Raw genomic sequence first — 14303 nt, 5'->3', positions numbered from 1 at the left:
TTTTAAAGGCACATTTGGACTGCTCATTGCTAGCATGATCATTTCTAACAGATGAAGCACTTTCATTTCTTCTATCTCTTTGCAGATTTTAGTAAACTTTGTTTATGACAGAAGACAATTGAATGCTATTGAGTTACATAAAAATCAAAAACCAATAATACATATCCAACTGTTTCTTCATGCGAACTATTGTTTTATTTATATAATCAAAATATACACCATAATTCTCATTGTGGAATTTAGATGATTCCCTGTTCATTTAGAAAAAGTTACATAAATTTTGCTTATAGGATTTGGTAGAAAAATAGAAAAACCTGGAAAGTAGGAAATTTCACCAAAAATAGGAAAAGTAGGACAAGTGGGCAATTGTATGCATTTATTGTATACGCAGTACATTTCAGATGAACTCTTTATAAATAAGCAAAGGGAAAAGAAAAAGTTAGATTTCAAACACAATCTCTTTTCCTGTTTTTAAAATGCAAACAAGGATAGAGTTGCCATTTTCAAAAGTTTCTGCAGCAAGGAGACAAAATAAATTTCAGTCAGCTGAACTATGGTTGAGATCTTAGTGACGTGTTCAAGAATATTACTCTAGAGCAGCGGTTCGCAACCTTTTTTAACTCGCGGAGCCCTAAGTAAAAAAATTCTATGCCGGAGCCCCGTAGGCCAATTTTTTAATTATTCATCAAAGTTACTGATTTATTTTTACAATTTAAAAATATTTATAATTATTTTAAAAAATTTTTTTTATATTATTTTTTTCAAGAGGCCGCGGAGCCCCTGGAGAGTGTACAAGGAGCCCCAAGGACTCCGCAGAGTACCGGTTGAGAACCACTGCTCTAGAGAAAAATATGTGATTTATTATGATGAAAAACACTTCTTCTCTGTAATACAGTCGACGCTTATTATAATGACCCCATTGTTCCACAGAAAACAAATGTTATATTGAGAATTTGTTACATCAAAAGTTTGGAAAAACTGAGCTTAAGATAATTCCATATTTTGACAGAATAAAAAAATTATATCATACATTTTGTTACAGTATAATCAGTTGTAATGACATTTTTCAGGGTAGAAAATATAAAAATTATAATAATTAATTTAATACATGCAATTAAGGTCCAAGGGTATCGAGTCAAGCTCACTTCAGCCAGCCATGTTATATTAATGTAAAGAAAAACAAATTTTCAACATGAATATACAAATCCACAAATCCGGAAATTTTCCCACAGGCATTAGTGGGGGGGGGGGATGGCACAGAGTCAAATACAGTGCTCCATCCCATAAAAAAACTTAAATTTTTATAAAAAAAAATTACAAGATTAATTAAATGTATTGTAATTCAAGTAATTTTAATCAATTTTGATTAATTTGAAATACTTTTTGAAGGTTATTAACTCAAAATCTCATTTAGGTCCTCATTTATGTCCTGGGTACACCCCTGGCTGAATGAAATAATGCATAATTGCACTTGCCTCTCTCCTCTTGAAAAAGTAATAATTTTTTTTCAAAATCAGAATTACAAAAAGTTGCCTAATTAATTTATCTTTAATGAATTTAAGTTATAAATTATCATTAATTATATTCTCAATGACATCTTTTCAAGGAATGCGAAAAACAAGAAAAACTTTTACCTAGTTTGTGGCAACCTAGAATAATAAAAAATATTCCTTTTCCCTGGTAAGTCCTCAAAAGACCTGCTACTCTAGTAGACCTCTCAGACCTCAATAAACGCCCCCTTCCCATGTGGGGAATGATGGTCTGTTAAACGGTTTTGTGTCCACTCGGAAAATCATATGTGCTGTCCTCGAGTGATTTACGGGACTCACATACATAAGCGGATATATGCTCTTCAAACAGGAAGGAGTGTGTGGTTCACAGAGGGTGTGCATGGTGATTGGAAGGGAATTATCTACTTTTGGCCAGTCGCTCTGTGTATATTCTTGAAGGGCAATCCCAATTGGAGGTGAACGCTGGATCGAGAGGGCACAAAGGGTTAGAGATTCAATATAGGATCCCACATGATTGTTCAGGGAGGTGATGAGAAAAAAACATTCTTAGGCAGAGGAGGCAATGAACAAAAGAAAAAAATTGGGAAAACATCCACAGGGAATAGAACTGCTTGACTACAAACACTCTGCTAAATATTTTATCAAAACTTTCACCACTGCAAACAGATCATAGCGAATTCTCGAATATATTAACCCCTTCACTTACAAGGTATGGGCAAGAAATTCAGATGATCTCAATTCGACGAAATGGGTGATAAATATAGTAACCTTGTCCTAATCTAACTGCACATTGCAAAGAAAGAAGGTGAAGGAAAAAAAGTAGAAGAAAAAACAAATGAAAGGAAAACAGTACAATAGATAAGTACAGATAAGAGAGAGGATAGAGATAAGGGAGTAGGTATAAGTAGATTTCTCTTTTTACCCTCCCTCACCCAGCTGTTCTCTTTCGCTCTGATATCTATATATTAGGATACATCGCATGTGGGAAAGATCACCATTAATAATTGTATAGAAATAAAAGGAAGAACAACTTCATAGGGTTATAACAAAGCTTTGTGATGAGGAGGAGGAGGAGACAGAAAAGAAAACAGCTTGTGAGAGCTCTTGTTTGAATTTCTTCCACAGGCATTTGAACGTAATATTACGTCCTTGATCGTAAAAGGGCTAAAGATCAAGGAAAAACAGATTTCTTGAGCAGAAAAGGTTGGGCAGAGCTCAGTTCGGACATCATATTGGATGCAATGATCTTTGAAGGTTGTTATATTGAATGAAAATTAACATAGGGATGAATAAAAAACATTTGGGACATTTTGTACCAGTCGGTATAATGGAACAGTCGCAATAATACATGGTCATTATAATGAGCGTCAACCGTGTGTTTCATTCAAGAAAATAATTTTGATGCAATGAATAATGGATTTAGATCAAAGTAGGACACACACAAAACACCTCTCTATGGATACCTGAGATAATGCACTAAAGACAGCTTTGTCAACACCACAATATTTCGTCTGAGCTTCGGAATCATTTGAAATTTCGTCATTTTCTTTAACACCATCTGACCAGATGGCACAATTGTAATGGGAATTTATTTCACCTGTGAAAAATATATATATTAACTAAATAATAAATTTTAAGCTGATTCTAGATTAAATACAACAGTAAACCATCAATCTCTTGATAGAATGACCCAATAAGTTACAAAATTTATAGAAAAGCAAAAATCGAATAGAAAGAAATATCAAATAAAATTAAACTGATTTCAATATGTACCTTAGCATAAATGCTTGCTTTTTTTAAACATTGTAACAGATTAACCTCCATGACATTACTTTGTTTTACAGAGAAACAGCCAAAAACGTATGTTTCCAACCAATCATCAATATTTAAGCAAAATTTGATGTAAGTTTTGAAAATTTTTATTTCGTTTTTAGACACAAAAAAGCAAAAATATTTACCAAAAACTTACCTGAAGGAAGAAAAATGTCACTAGGATCAGGAGGCTCATCAAAGCCAACACCAGCTAGTTCAATAGATGTCTCTTGATTGATAACCAATATATTTTCTCCAGAATATAGCTTTTGTGATTGAACTAATACATTCTCACTGCATAAAAAAACATTAATAATTCAATTAATTGTCCACATACCAAGTTCATTCAAAAATATCTAACCAAAATATTTTTCCAACGCACAATTTATATACATACGTTTTTGAAACAGAGCTCTAAAAATTAGTACGAAAAATTGGTAAAATTTCAATAAAAATCAAGGATTGTAATAGCGCTACTTAATAACCTACCATAATCTGAGCAACTTTACGCCTACAGGTTATAACTTTGCACCAATGCTGAAAAAAGGGATTTAATGTTATTTAGCAGCTATTTTAATGAATATTTTCAAACAGTTTTGATTCTGCCCAACAGGAGACATTATCGGTCAACTGATATATTTGAGTTGCTGATGCATCCACCATTTTGGATATCAAAATCATATCATAAATGTTTGCTAAACATTTTGTGCTGCTCAATTTCAACTGGAACGCTTATCAAGAACAAGTTAGATTTTCAATCACAAAATGAGGAAAGACAATAACTCAAATACATGAGTTGGCTGAAAACATCTCTTATCAGCCAGAATTTAAACTGTTTGGAAATATCCATAAAAATAGCTGCTAAGTGATGAATCTTTTCTTCAAATTTGGTGCAAAACCACTTCTGTAGGAGCAAGAGCAAAGTAGTGGATTACAGTATGCATCGTTTAAAAAATTCAGATTAATTATATAATTTATATTAATATATTTTATAAAATTTCAACACAAGAAAAATACCAAAAGTCACCATCGATGTATATGAAAAAGTGCCTTGCTGTGCACAGAAAAAACGGGTAAGGGCAAGTAAAAAAAAATGAGAGGGATCATTGCATATATGCTATTTCAATGAACAAAAACTTCCATTTAGAAAATTTCAAAGAAATTATAGCATGTTTCTTAATTTCTAAGACATCAAATCCAACTGTCACTTTCTTGCTGTGGAAAGTTCATTTTTTATGGATGCAAGAGCAGTAGAAGACAGAGAAATGACATCATGAATTAGAAAGTTACAGGAAATTACAAATGCAAATATCTTGTGCTTTGAATTCAGCTGTCTCACATCTATTAAAGACTGCATTTAAAAGCTGAAATAATTAAATTTCTGGACTACTGGTTTCAGTGATAGATAAAAAAAATCTTCGAAAAAAAAAACTCACTGAGCTATCCTCATAGATTTTGTTCTTTTTAAAGTAACCTTTATTGCATCACCTTCTATGTTACTAATTTTGGTATGTAGTAATGAATCTTTGTCATTAATGTTCTCATTGAAAGTAAAACCTGGTGTTGGTGGGAAAATATCCAGCTTTCCTTGGCCTAGACAACTATTTTCTCCTCGTTTGCAAAAAGAACAGAATGCTTTCAATCTGAAATAGAGAAATTAATTTCAATTAATCAACACCAGAGAATAAGAGATGTTTCAATGCTAATATTTGGAAATGTATAGGATAGTTTTCTCTCTTAACAGTTTGTGAAATCACTAAAATCCTCAGCATCACAGTATTAACCATCACACTATAATGCTATATAATAAAAAACAATGATCAGCCAAGAATCACTGGAATTGAATCATCAGCCAGGATATCAATACTTCCTGAGAAAAATCAATTTCATGCACCACACTGATTGCATTGATAATACCCTTTCAAGCTATGTCGCAGGGTACATTACAATAATATGTCATGGTTTGGGATGTCATTGCATCCCAATTCATGATGTAGCTTGATTTGCAGGGAGATGACACCAATGTCATATACAAAATACTTCAATGTCTCTCAGCTGTATCATAACAAATACAAAAATCAGGTGCTGCAGCAGGAAAAATGCCCAACAAACAAGGTGGCTGAGAATAAAAAAAATTCCCATTAAAATATACACGAGAATCAAAGTTTTTGTGTCCAATTTCAGCTAACGTAAATCAGCTAGTTTTGTAGTTAGTTAGACAGTGGCCTCCAGATCCTGGAACAGGGCCCCTAGGCTGGGATTTTTGGCGAGCCCCAAGCCAGACTTTTCACAGGCTTTATCATAGTGAATTTATAACATGAAAAAACACAAAATCACAGTAATTGTCCCAGGTCTAGAGCTCCCCATCAGCCCTTCCCCCCTTGTGGGGGCCATGAGTTAGACTTGTGCACTTCTATATCTTGCAAAAAATAGATGTGAGGAAAGGTAAATCTGCTCATGTCATATCAGTTAAAGTTAACAACGCAGATGTTTGACTTCTATTGAGCGAGATTTCCTGGCCACCCACTTCTTTCAAGATAAGAAGTGGGTGGCCAGGTTGGCAAACCCCAGCGACATATTTTCTTTCATAAATGAATTGAATTTGAAACTTCAGGAATCAGAAACAACGTTTCATTCTTGGAATAAGGTTGAATCATTTAAAAAGAAACTCAAACTCTGGCTGAAAATGATTGAAACATTTCGTAATTATTTTCACCAGTCATACTCAGAATATGTTATGGAAAAAGATGACTTTTGCATTCAAGCACCCTTATTCCAGATGTTATTGAATCACATTTAAAGATGTTGCTATTGTCGTTTCAAAAATATTACGAGGATCCAAGGGAAAAATACATGTGGATCGTGAATCCTTTTCTTGAATACGAAACCGTAGCCCTTTCTTATCAAGAAACCCTTTAACTAATTGTGTGTGTGAATTGTCATCCGACAAAGAATTGGAAAGTACTTATAATTCTACTAGCCTTGCAAAATTCTGGATAAAAGTAAAAAAAGAATTTCCAAATTGGCATGAGGTGGCAACGAGACTTATTCTTTGTTTTTCTACCACGTATCTTTGTGAAACGGCTTTTTCTACTATGACTGTGCTCAAAACAAAACCGTTTACAACTTTTTGACTGTCTCTGTTTGGCTGTTACTTCGATTCAGCCCAGAATTAACGAGATAATGGGCAAAAAACAACAAAAGCCTCATCAGTGCCATAATCCATGGTAAGTCACTGTTTTGGAAGTTCTAATTTTTGCTAAACTGAAGTATTTCATTTTTAAATTGAGGTAATAATTTGTGCTGGTAGTATAACGTTAAATTCATAGATTCGTGAAACCTCATTTAGATATTTCAATTAAAATATTAATTTTCCTGTTTCTGAAATATCTAAGGTGGGTGACATGGTAGTTAGTGTTTACCCTGACATCTTTCTGCTATGGCTGACTTTTTTGGAGGAGTTACTGTGTACACAGATTTTTCTCATTGATTTTTGTCGTAACTAAGAAAAATGCTCAATTTAATTATGGTAAAGTGACCAGAATTTCACATTATATAATATGAATTTTCAATGATTAGAGAGAGAGAATGTATGTATTTTTAAGCTATGGAATAATATGTTTAATGCAATTATTTCATCTTACTCAAAAACTTCGAGCTCGTAAACATCCCTCACTAAACATATAAATGAATCAATGCCTATTAATCTATGTATGTGTAATTAGAAATTTGATTTTTTTCATTAATTATTTGAGTTTATCATATAATACAGAATTACTTATTAATAATTTACGATTACTATAGTAAAAGTTCGTATAATTACATATTTGTTTTTGGAAATATTTTAAAATTTTGTATGACTATACTCAAGACTGGGACCTCGAGACATGAAAAAATAATATACCGGGCCGCGATATCAAAAAGGTTGAGAACCACTGCTATAGATGATTCTCCACATGATCATCAAAACTTTAATACTTATGGTATTCTAACTAAGCCATCATATTTCTATAACACACTTAACTATACCCAAAAATTAAATCCTATTTTTGTTTTTATCGACTGTTGTATATAAATAAAATTACTTTGCCCAAATCATAGTTGACTGGAACAAACTTCCTTCCAATATCATTGATTCTCCCCCGAAAGCTGCATTTTTGTACAACATAAAACAATATCTGTTACAATCAAGTATTGTTTTGTATAGGCCTTGGCCTACAATATTGTATAAATGAATAAATCTCTATCCACCATCCCAGCGCATCATTTTTTACAAATTCAAGGTCATTAACAAGTCTTTGTTTTTCAGCAATGAAATGAAATGTTGGTTTGTTTTGATTTTATAATATATAAATTATCAGACTGAACTACACACAATTTTTTGAAGCAACAAATACACCTAATATAAAGTCACATAAACTTTAGGTCATTCCAACAACCATAAAATTCTACTTTGTAATTAAGCTATGGTACAGATTTCAAATTTAAAAGGATGCCTGATTTTGGTCTGAATGCTTTGACATGGCTTGATTACCCAGAAGAATTATATGGTTGTCAGAACATCTAACATAGTATATGTGGAACAGCAACTTGTCAACCAAATATTCATGAAGAATTAAATGCAGTCCACACCACTTAATGTGATCACATTCTCACTCAAAGTTTCTGATAACAATAACTGAATGATTACTATATTCGAAAAAGTCCTGTTTCTAAGTAATGTGACCATACATTCCGTTTGATCGAATGGGACACATGGTAAATGGGTATTGATAAAATGGGGCAATACCTTTTTTTCCTTTAAGCTAATCTGCATTTTTGTTATTCAGCCATTGTGAGGCGTTAGAATGGAACTGTCTAATGTTTATCACAAATGACAATATTTTTTAATGTACAAAATATGTTTCATCGATTCCTTGAGTCTCTATGGAAAAGAAACATGAATCCAGTCAACTGAAAGAAACTGGTCAAAATCTTAAGAAAAGGGCTTTATAGAAAAGTCATTGCAAAAACAGCTAAACACGTATATGGATCATAGAAAATAACTACGGACCAATTACAGAGTACAGAAATGTTTGTCCACAAGGGAGAGAGAGGAGAGAACACCTTCTAGCCTCCTACAGTCTTGCAGCCTGATAACAATATCTTACAGGAAAAAAATTAAGTTTGGTTAAACCTCAAGTTCAGAATGTGGGGGGAATTTTTGACAAAAAAAATTGATAACATTATCTGAAGTCCCAATAACTAAAAACAAATTTTTTCCCATGTTATATAATTTGTCCATTCATTGCAAAAGTGATAACAATACCTGAATGATAACATTATCCATGATTCTAATAAGCAGTATTGACTGTATTTAGAAATCTCATCATTCTTTTATTATTTTAAGACCTTAAAAAATCTTCTGAAGATGTCAACAACCGAGGGTTGGAAAATTAAGAAGTTGGCATTTCATGCATAAATATTGAACTGCTCAATCATCAATCAGTGTGATATTTATGTCGCGATGAAAATCAGGTTTTAAAAAAAGAAACAAAAATTGATGTGATTTTTCGAGAATCTTTTTTTCCTTGATTAGAAAAAACAATCTCCAATAAGATTAAGAAACTTGATTTTTGTGCAATTAACCTTCAAACCGTGTGAATAATCAGATACACCTCACTGTTTGCACAAGAAGAAAAAATATTTTTTCTTTTTATTGACAATGGGAGATTCAACAGCCCACTAAGCTCATAAATTTATCTATGATAGGAACAATTAAAGGGTTTAAAAAAAGTATCTTGAATCAACAACTTTCTAGTTCAGAAAAGAAAAAAAAAATGTTTCTTCAATATTAATTTATGTAGAGAAAAGATGTCCTCTTCACTCGTCAATGCAAGATATACTGAAAAGTGGCTGTTAATGCTAGCTGCTTCTATAGCATGGTGGTAGCACACTTGTCCGGATTACAAGAACCATGGGTTTGAGCCCCCGTTAGCAGCAGAGGTGAATTTTTCTTTCCATAATCAGTATAAACAGCCAGTTTTCAATACATCTAGTAATGTTAATCTGTTTTTCCACACACACCTTACCTAAAAACATCAGGTTCTTTGAAAGTAGTTTCAGATGATAAACTTGGTGCATGTACACCAACAGCTGATGACACTATTTCTTCAAAATTTTTTTCATCGCCTGCAAGAAAAGTAACCAAATTATACATAGCCAGTTAAATAAATAAAATATTTTCCAGCAAGAAACCAGGGTTAGAAAAAGTCATTAATTTAGGGGGGGGGGAAGCTAATATTGAAGTAATTTTTTGAATATACTTAATTTACAACTTCCTTTTTGTTAAGTTTTAATATTTAGAACAGCGTTTCTCAATCTTGGCAAGCAGACTTAAAAAAATTTAATTATAAATACCAGAAATTTTTAAATTGTATGCCATGAATATTATATTCACATATAGACCCAAATAAATTAACACATAAATTGGTGGTCTGTCTAATTGTTTCAGATACTGAACTGGTTCTTGGGTTTAGAAAGATTGAGAAAGGCTGCTTTATAGAGATTGAAAAATGAGTCAGACTAATATTAATACCTAACAGATTCGTAAGTGTCTGAATGTGACTCAGTGCCACGTAGTGTTGTAGCAGTTCTGAGTGCTGGGGAGCCCTATATGATATTAGTTGAGTGTAAATTTTTTTTGGCACTTCAGTGTATATATACAGGGTAGTAAGGAAAGTCCCTGGGCCACATTTTACTGGCAAATCATTGATCCTAGAGGCATACTTCCAATTAGAAAAAGTATACAAATAATATGCAGAACTTATGTCATTTATGTTGCAAGGGGTTGCATAGTTATTAAAATACAAAACCTATGTATTTTGAAAACAAAAACTTTTTATACAAAAACAAAAAAAAAATTTATATACAAAAACTGTGTATTTTTCACGGACACCTTGTGCTCAAACCCCAATTAGGAAGTTTTTGCCCGGTCTCTTCTGAGGGCAACAAAGAAAATTCCACGCTTTCAAAAGCAATATTCAGAAATGTTTGAATTTTAAAATCAGAGGAGAGTTGGGAAAGAACAGCATAAATCAGGGAAAAAAGTACTGTTCATGAATATATGCTGTTCCCCCAACCTGAACCTTTTCTCTGTTTTTTGAATTTCATTATCTCGGTGACTATTGATGTTGGAAACGTGGAATTTTTCTTGTTGGCCTTGGGAGAGATCGTGATTCTCCAAATTACATTATGCGTAGCATAAAGATACATTTTTCCTACCTTTTTATTTATACGTTGGTGCAAATTTTTTTAGCAAAGTAACAGCCCTAAGTTCATACGTTTATTGTATATTGCACCTCTGATCACAGAGAACATAGGGGGCTGTGCCCTCAACAAGACGAAAAATTAAAGATCAATCTTGCATATGCAGGTCTAGACGTGAAAATTTGAAAAAAGTAGGAAAAATAGGAAAACCATAGACAAAAAACAGGAAAAAAATGGAATTCCCAAATTATTGTGGCATTTAAAAATGTTGTGCTATTGAGATTCACACCTTATATATTTTAATTATAGTGTTTTCTATTGCTATTTTAAGAAACTCAAGTTCTCTAACGAATTTGAAAATCTTTTATTTCCACAGAATGTGGGATCAAAAACAATGCAAATAGCTACACTAAAAATAAATAAATCAAATTTCTACTGTTACTTGAAAAGTCCAATTAATTATCTTCATCCATTCTCCCCCCTTTCCTCTTCGAAGAAGGAAAAAAACCTGTCTAGGTGCCATAGAAATATAGCACATGCATGCTTAACCCATTGCCCACGGGCTGAATGTGGCCCCAGAGTCATTTGTTGTGGTCCACATTTTCAAACCTAATTTTGTAAAAATGAAATAAGCGACACACTTCCAGATCGTTCAAGAAACCCTGTGGTACAGTTTCAGGTCATTCAAGTGGCTCACATCATATTTACAGATCACCACAGCACAGTTTCAGATTACTCAAGTTACCCGAGCTGCTGTTCCACTTCACTTAAGTGAGCTGTGGCACATTCCTAGATCACTTGAGTGACCTGCGACACTGTTCACTAACACTTAGTGACTCATGGCAGAGTTCCAGACCACTCAAGTGGCCCTTGGCACATTTGAACATCATTAAAATGACCCATAGCACATTTACATGTAATTCGAGTGACCCGCAGGACATTTCCCTGATCAGTAAATATGTCGCAGCATATTTACAAATCAATGCAGCACAGTTCCAGAGCACTCAATTGACTAATGAGACTTTTAAAGATCACTCAAGTAACCTGTGCCACAGTTCCACATTCTTTAAGTGTGCCATGGCACATTCCCAGATCACTTAGGTGACCCGTGGAAAATTTACAGATCACTGAGGCACAGTTTCAGAGTACTCAATTGACCCAGACATAATTACAGGTCAGCTTAAATGACCACAACACATTTCAAAATCAATGAAATGGCCCACATGGGACATTTGTCTCCTTTGTTGCCAATAATATCATACAACATGTATTCACACAAATTGTAAAATAAATTTGAAATTGAAAAAACTCTGCTGAATGTTGAACACCCTTGATGTAACACCTCCTGGAGTTACATTACATCCGAATGGTACAACGATTAGAATGACCTGCATATGTTTATGAATGTCTGTTTTTTTCAAAGATGACGGCAGTCATCAATACCATAAATATGAACCTAGTATGCCTTAAAACACACATGCTAACCCATGGCCCTCAGTGTTTGTGGCCCAGGATGAATAAACAACCACACAAGTGATCCACGAACGATCATCAGAAAATTTAAGTGGGACACATTTCCAGATCATTTAAGCTGCCAACAGCATATTACCTAAGTGACCCCAAGCACATTTCCAAATCACTTGAGCGACCCGCAGCAAACTCCCAGTTCACTTGCAGATTACTTTAAGTGGCTGGAGGCACATTTACAGAACGTTTGAGTGGCCTGCGGCATGCTTTCAGATCACTTGAGTGGCTCGCAGCACACAGATCAGAGATCACCTAATCGTCTGCGATACATTAACATTTTAAGTGGCCTGATGTATTTTTTATAGATTGTTTTAGTGGCACTCTTGACACATTTCCAGACCACTCAAATGGCCAGCTGCGCACTTACAGGCCATTCAAGTGACTTGCTGCACATGTAACTTAACGCAACCTTTTGAACCCTCAGATGATCAAAAATGTATTTTTTAAATGCAAAAAAATATTTTTTAAAAGAATTAAAATTTTGAAACAATATATTATAAGTAATTAGTTATTATAATCAATTTGTTAATTTCAATGCTATTTTTGAAGGCTAGGATCACTTTTATAATGCACGGCACAGGTCCAGACTACTTGAGTGGCCCGCGACACATTTCCAGATCACTTGGATCCGCTAAGTATTTAGAGATCAATAAAATGGCTCTGTAGGGGACTCAAAAGGGAGAATGTTAGTTCAGGTGCCCACAAAGTAGTGAAAAGTTTTACTTTTTAGTGTACCGAGTAAGATGCCATCCCTCTTGTCATCAAAAGTCAACAAATCGAAAACCCCATCCCCATCGATGTTGACGTAATACTTGAATGACCACTAACATAAAGACACCCGAAAGTTATTTTCCGAAGGTTAAAAAAAACTGAGTTCAGCTAGCAGCTAATCGGCTCATTTTCCCCCTCCTCCATCCTGTAAAACCAGACGTAGTTCGGGCTCTGTCCAGTAACGCCAGGTTTTCCTGGGAGCAGGCTTTCTGTGCCTCTCGCACTCAACGTGAATTACCCAGCGTAATTACATGCCGTCTACTCACCAATAAGTAAAGCAGTATCTTTCTACAGAGTGCAATACGGCTCACGACAGCACTTTATGTTGGACGTGATTGGCAGACTGCTTCCGGAGGAGTTAAATATGTCATGCGTCACGCATTTCACTGATTTTCTCTTCACTTTTGTTGTGTTCTCTTTCCCTTCCCTACAAACCAGAGCATGCAGACGACAGAGTAGCTGCGGGTCGTATACTATATAAAAGTCCTGAGCTGATGCGCCAAGCTAGGAAAATACAAATGCGTAGCGTGATTACGTAACACATTTCTGCTGACTCAAACTGATCCAGTTCGGTTCATGCGGTGCAAAAAGCCTACTCCTAGGAAAACCTGGCTTTAATGATGAACGCTTGTTATGGTATCCTGGAAGAGAAACCTAGTCTCTCATGAAATCTCTCTTGTGTGTGAACAGCCCACCCCTCCCTCTTCCCTTTTTTTGTTTCTTATTTACAACAATTGATCCGCGAAATAAATTTGCTTTAGCACTTTGACTAAGTCGTGGCGGCAAAAACATATGCTCGTCATCATCCCCTACTTCGGTGGAACTGAAATTTTTAATTTTTTTTCTTCTTTTTCAGTAGCTAGTTGTGATGGGAATAAAACTCAAAAAGAGAGGGTTAAAAAGCAGTCACATTTTGCGGTTTCTCTAGTGAGATATTGGTTGTAAAAAAAAAGAAGGGAGGGATAAAATAGGAATAGTACGAGAGAATAAAGGTAAAAAAAGACGATTGCAGCAAAAGTAGGAAAATAGGAGGGTATTTCTAAAAAATAAAAAAAGTAGGAAAAATAAGAGTGCTGCGCGGCCTGCATATGCCAATGCTTGTGACCAAGATATAAGGTATTTCAATGTGGTAAATCTTCTCATAGTGCAACTCAAGCAACGCAAATTATACCATTGTTTGGCGTAGCATAACCTTGATGGTCATTGCACCAATAAAAAACAAACTCCAATCCAATCTGAAGGTGCATATGCACCCTCGAATGGTTGATAGTACATATCACAGCAAATCTGTCAGAAAATGCCATTCGTTTTTGGTGAAGTGCTGTTGAGCACTCTCTAAAAATACCCTCTACTGCTTTTGCTATTGCGATTCAACTGCACATTCTACAGTTAAAATGCCTGTTCAAGTGTCTTATATCACCTCTCAAAGTTCGT

At 34.4% G+C, this 14303-nt stretch overlaps 1 protein-coding gene across 3 annotated transcripts in view; it reads right to left on the bottom strand.

Annotated features, from left to right (window-relative positions):
- Positions 1–14303, bottom strand: part of LOC149065784 (histone-lysine N-methyltransferase 2C-like) — a 385748-nt gene that overhangs the window by 326060 nt on the left and 45385 nt on the right. For all 3 annotated transcript variants that reach the window (XM_089253606.1, XM_089253607.1, XM_089253608.1), the window contains 4 exons: positions 9395–9494; positions 4760–4966; positions 3481–3617; positions 2975–3108 (listed from right to left, as the gene is read on the bottom strand). In XM_089253606.1, coding sequence (XP_089109732.1) covers positions 2975–3108; positions 3481–3617; positions 4760–4966; positions 9395–9494 — 578 coding nt within the window. The remainder of the gene's footprint in view (positions 1–2974; positions 3109–3480; positions 3618–4759; positions 4967–9394; positions 9495–14303) is intronic.

This window comes from Pholcus phalangioides, unplaced genomic scaffold (genome assembly GCF_987345545.1).
Source record: "Pholcus phalangioides strain wild (caught in Gottingen) unplaced genomic scaffold, Ppha-v1.0 ptg000039l_1, whole genome shotgun sequence".
NCBI lineage: Eukaryota > Metazoa > Arthropoda > Arachnida > Araneae > Pholcidae > Pholcus > Pholcus phalangioides.
Note: the sequence above shows the minus strand (reverse complement) of the source record. Positions and strands in the feature narration are given on the sequence as shown.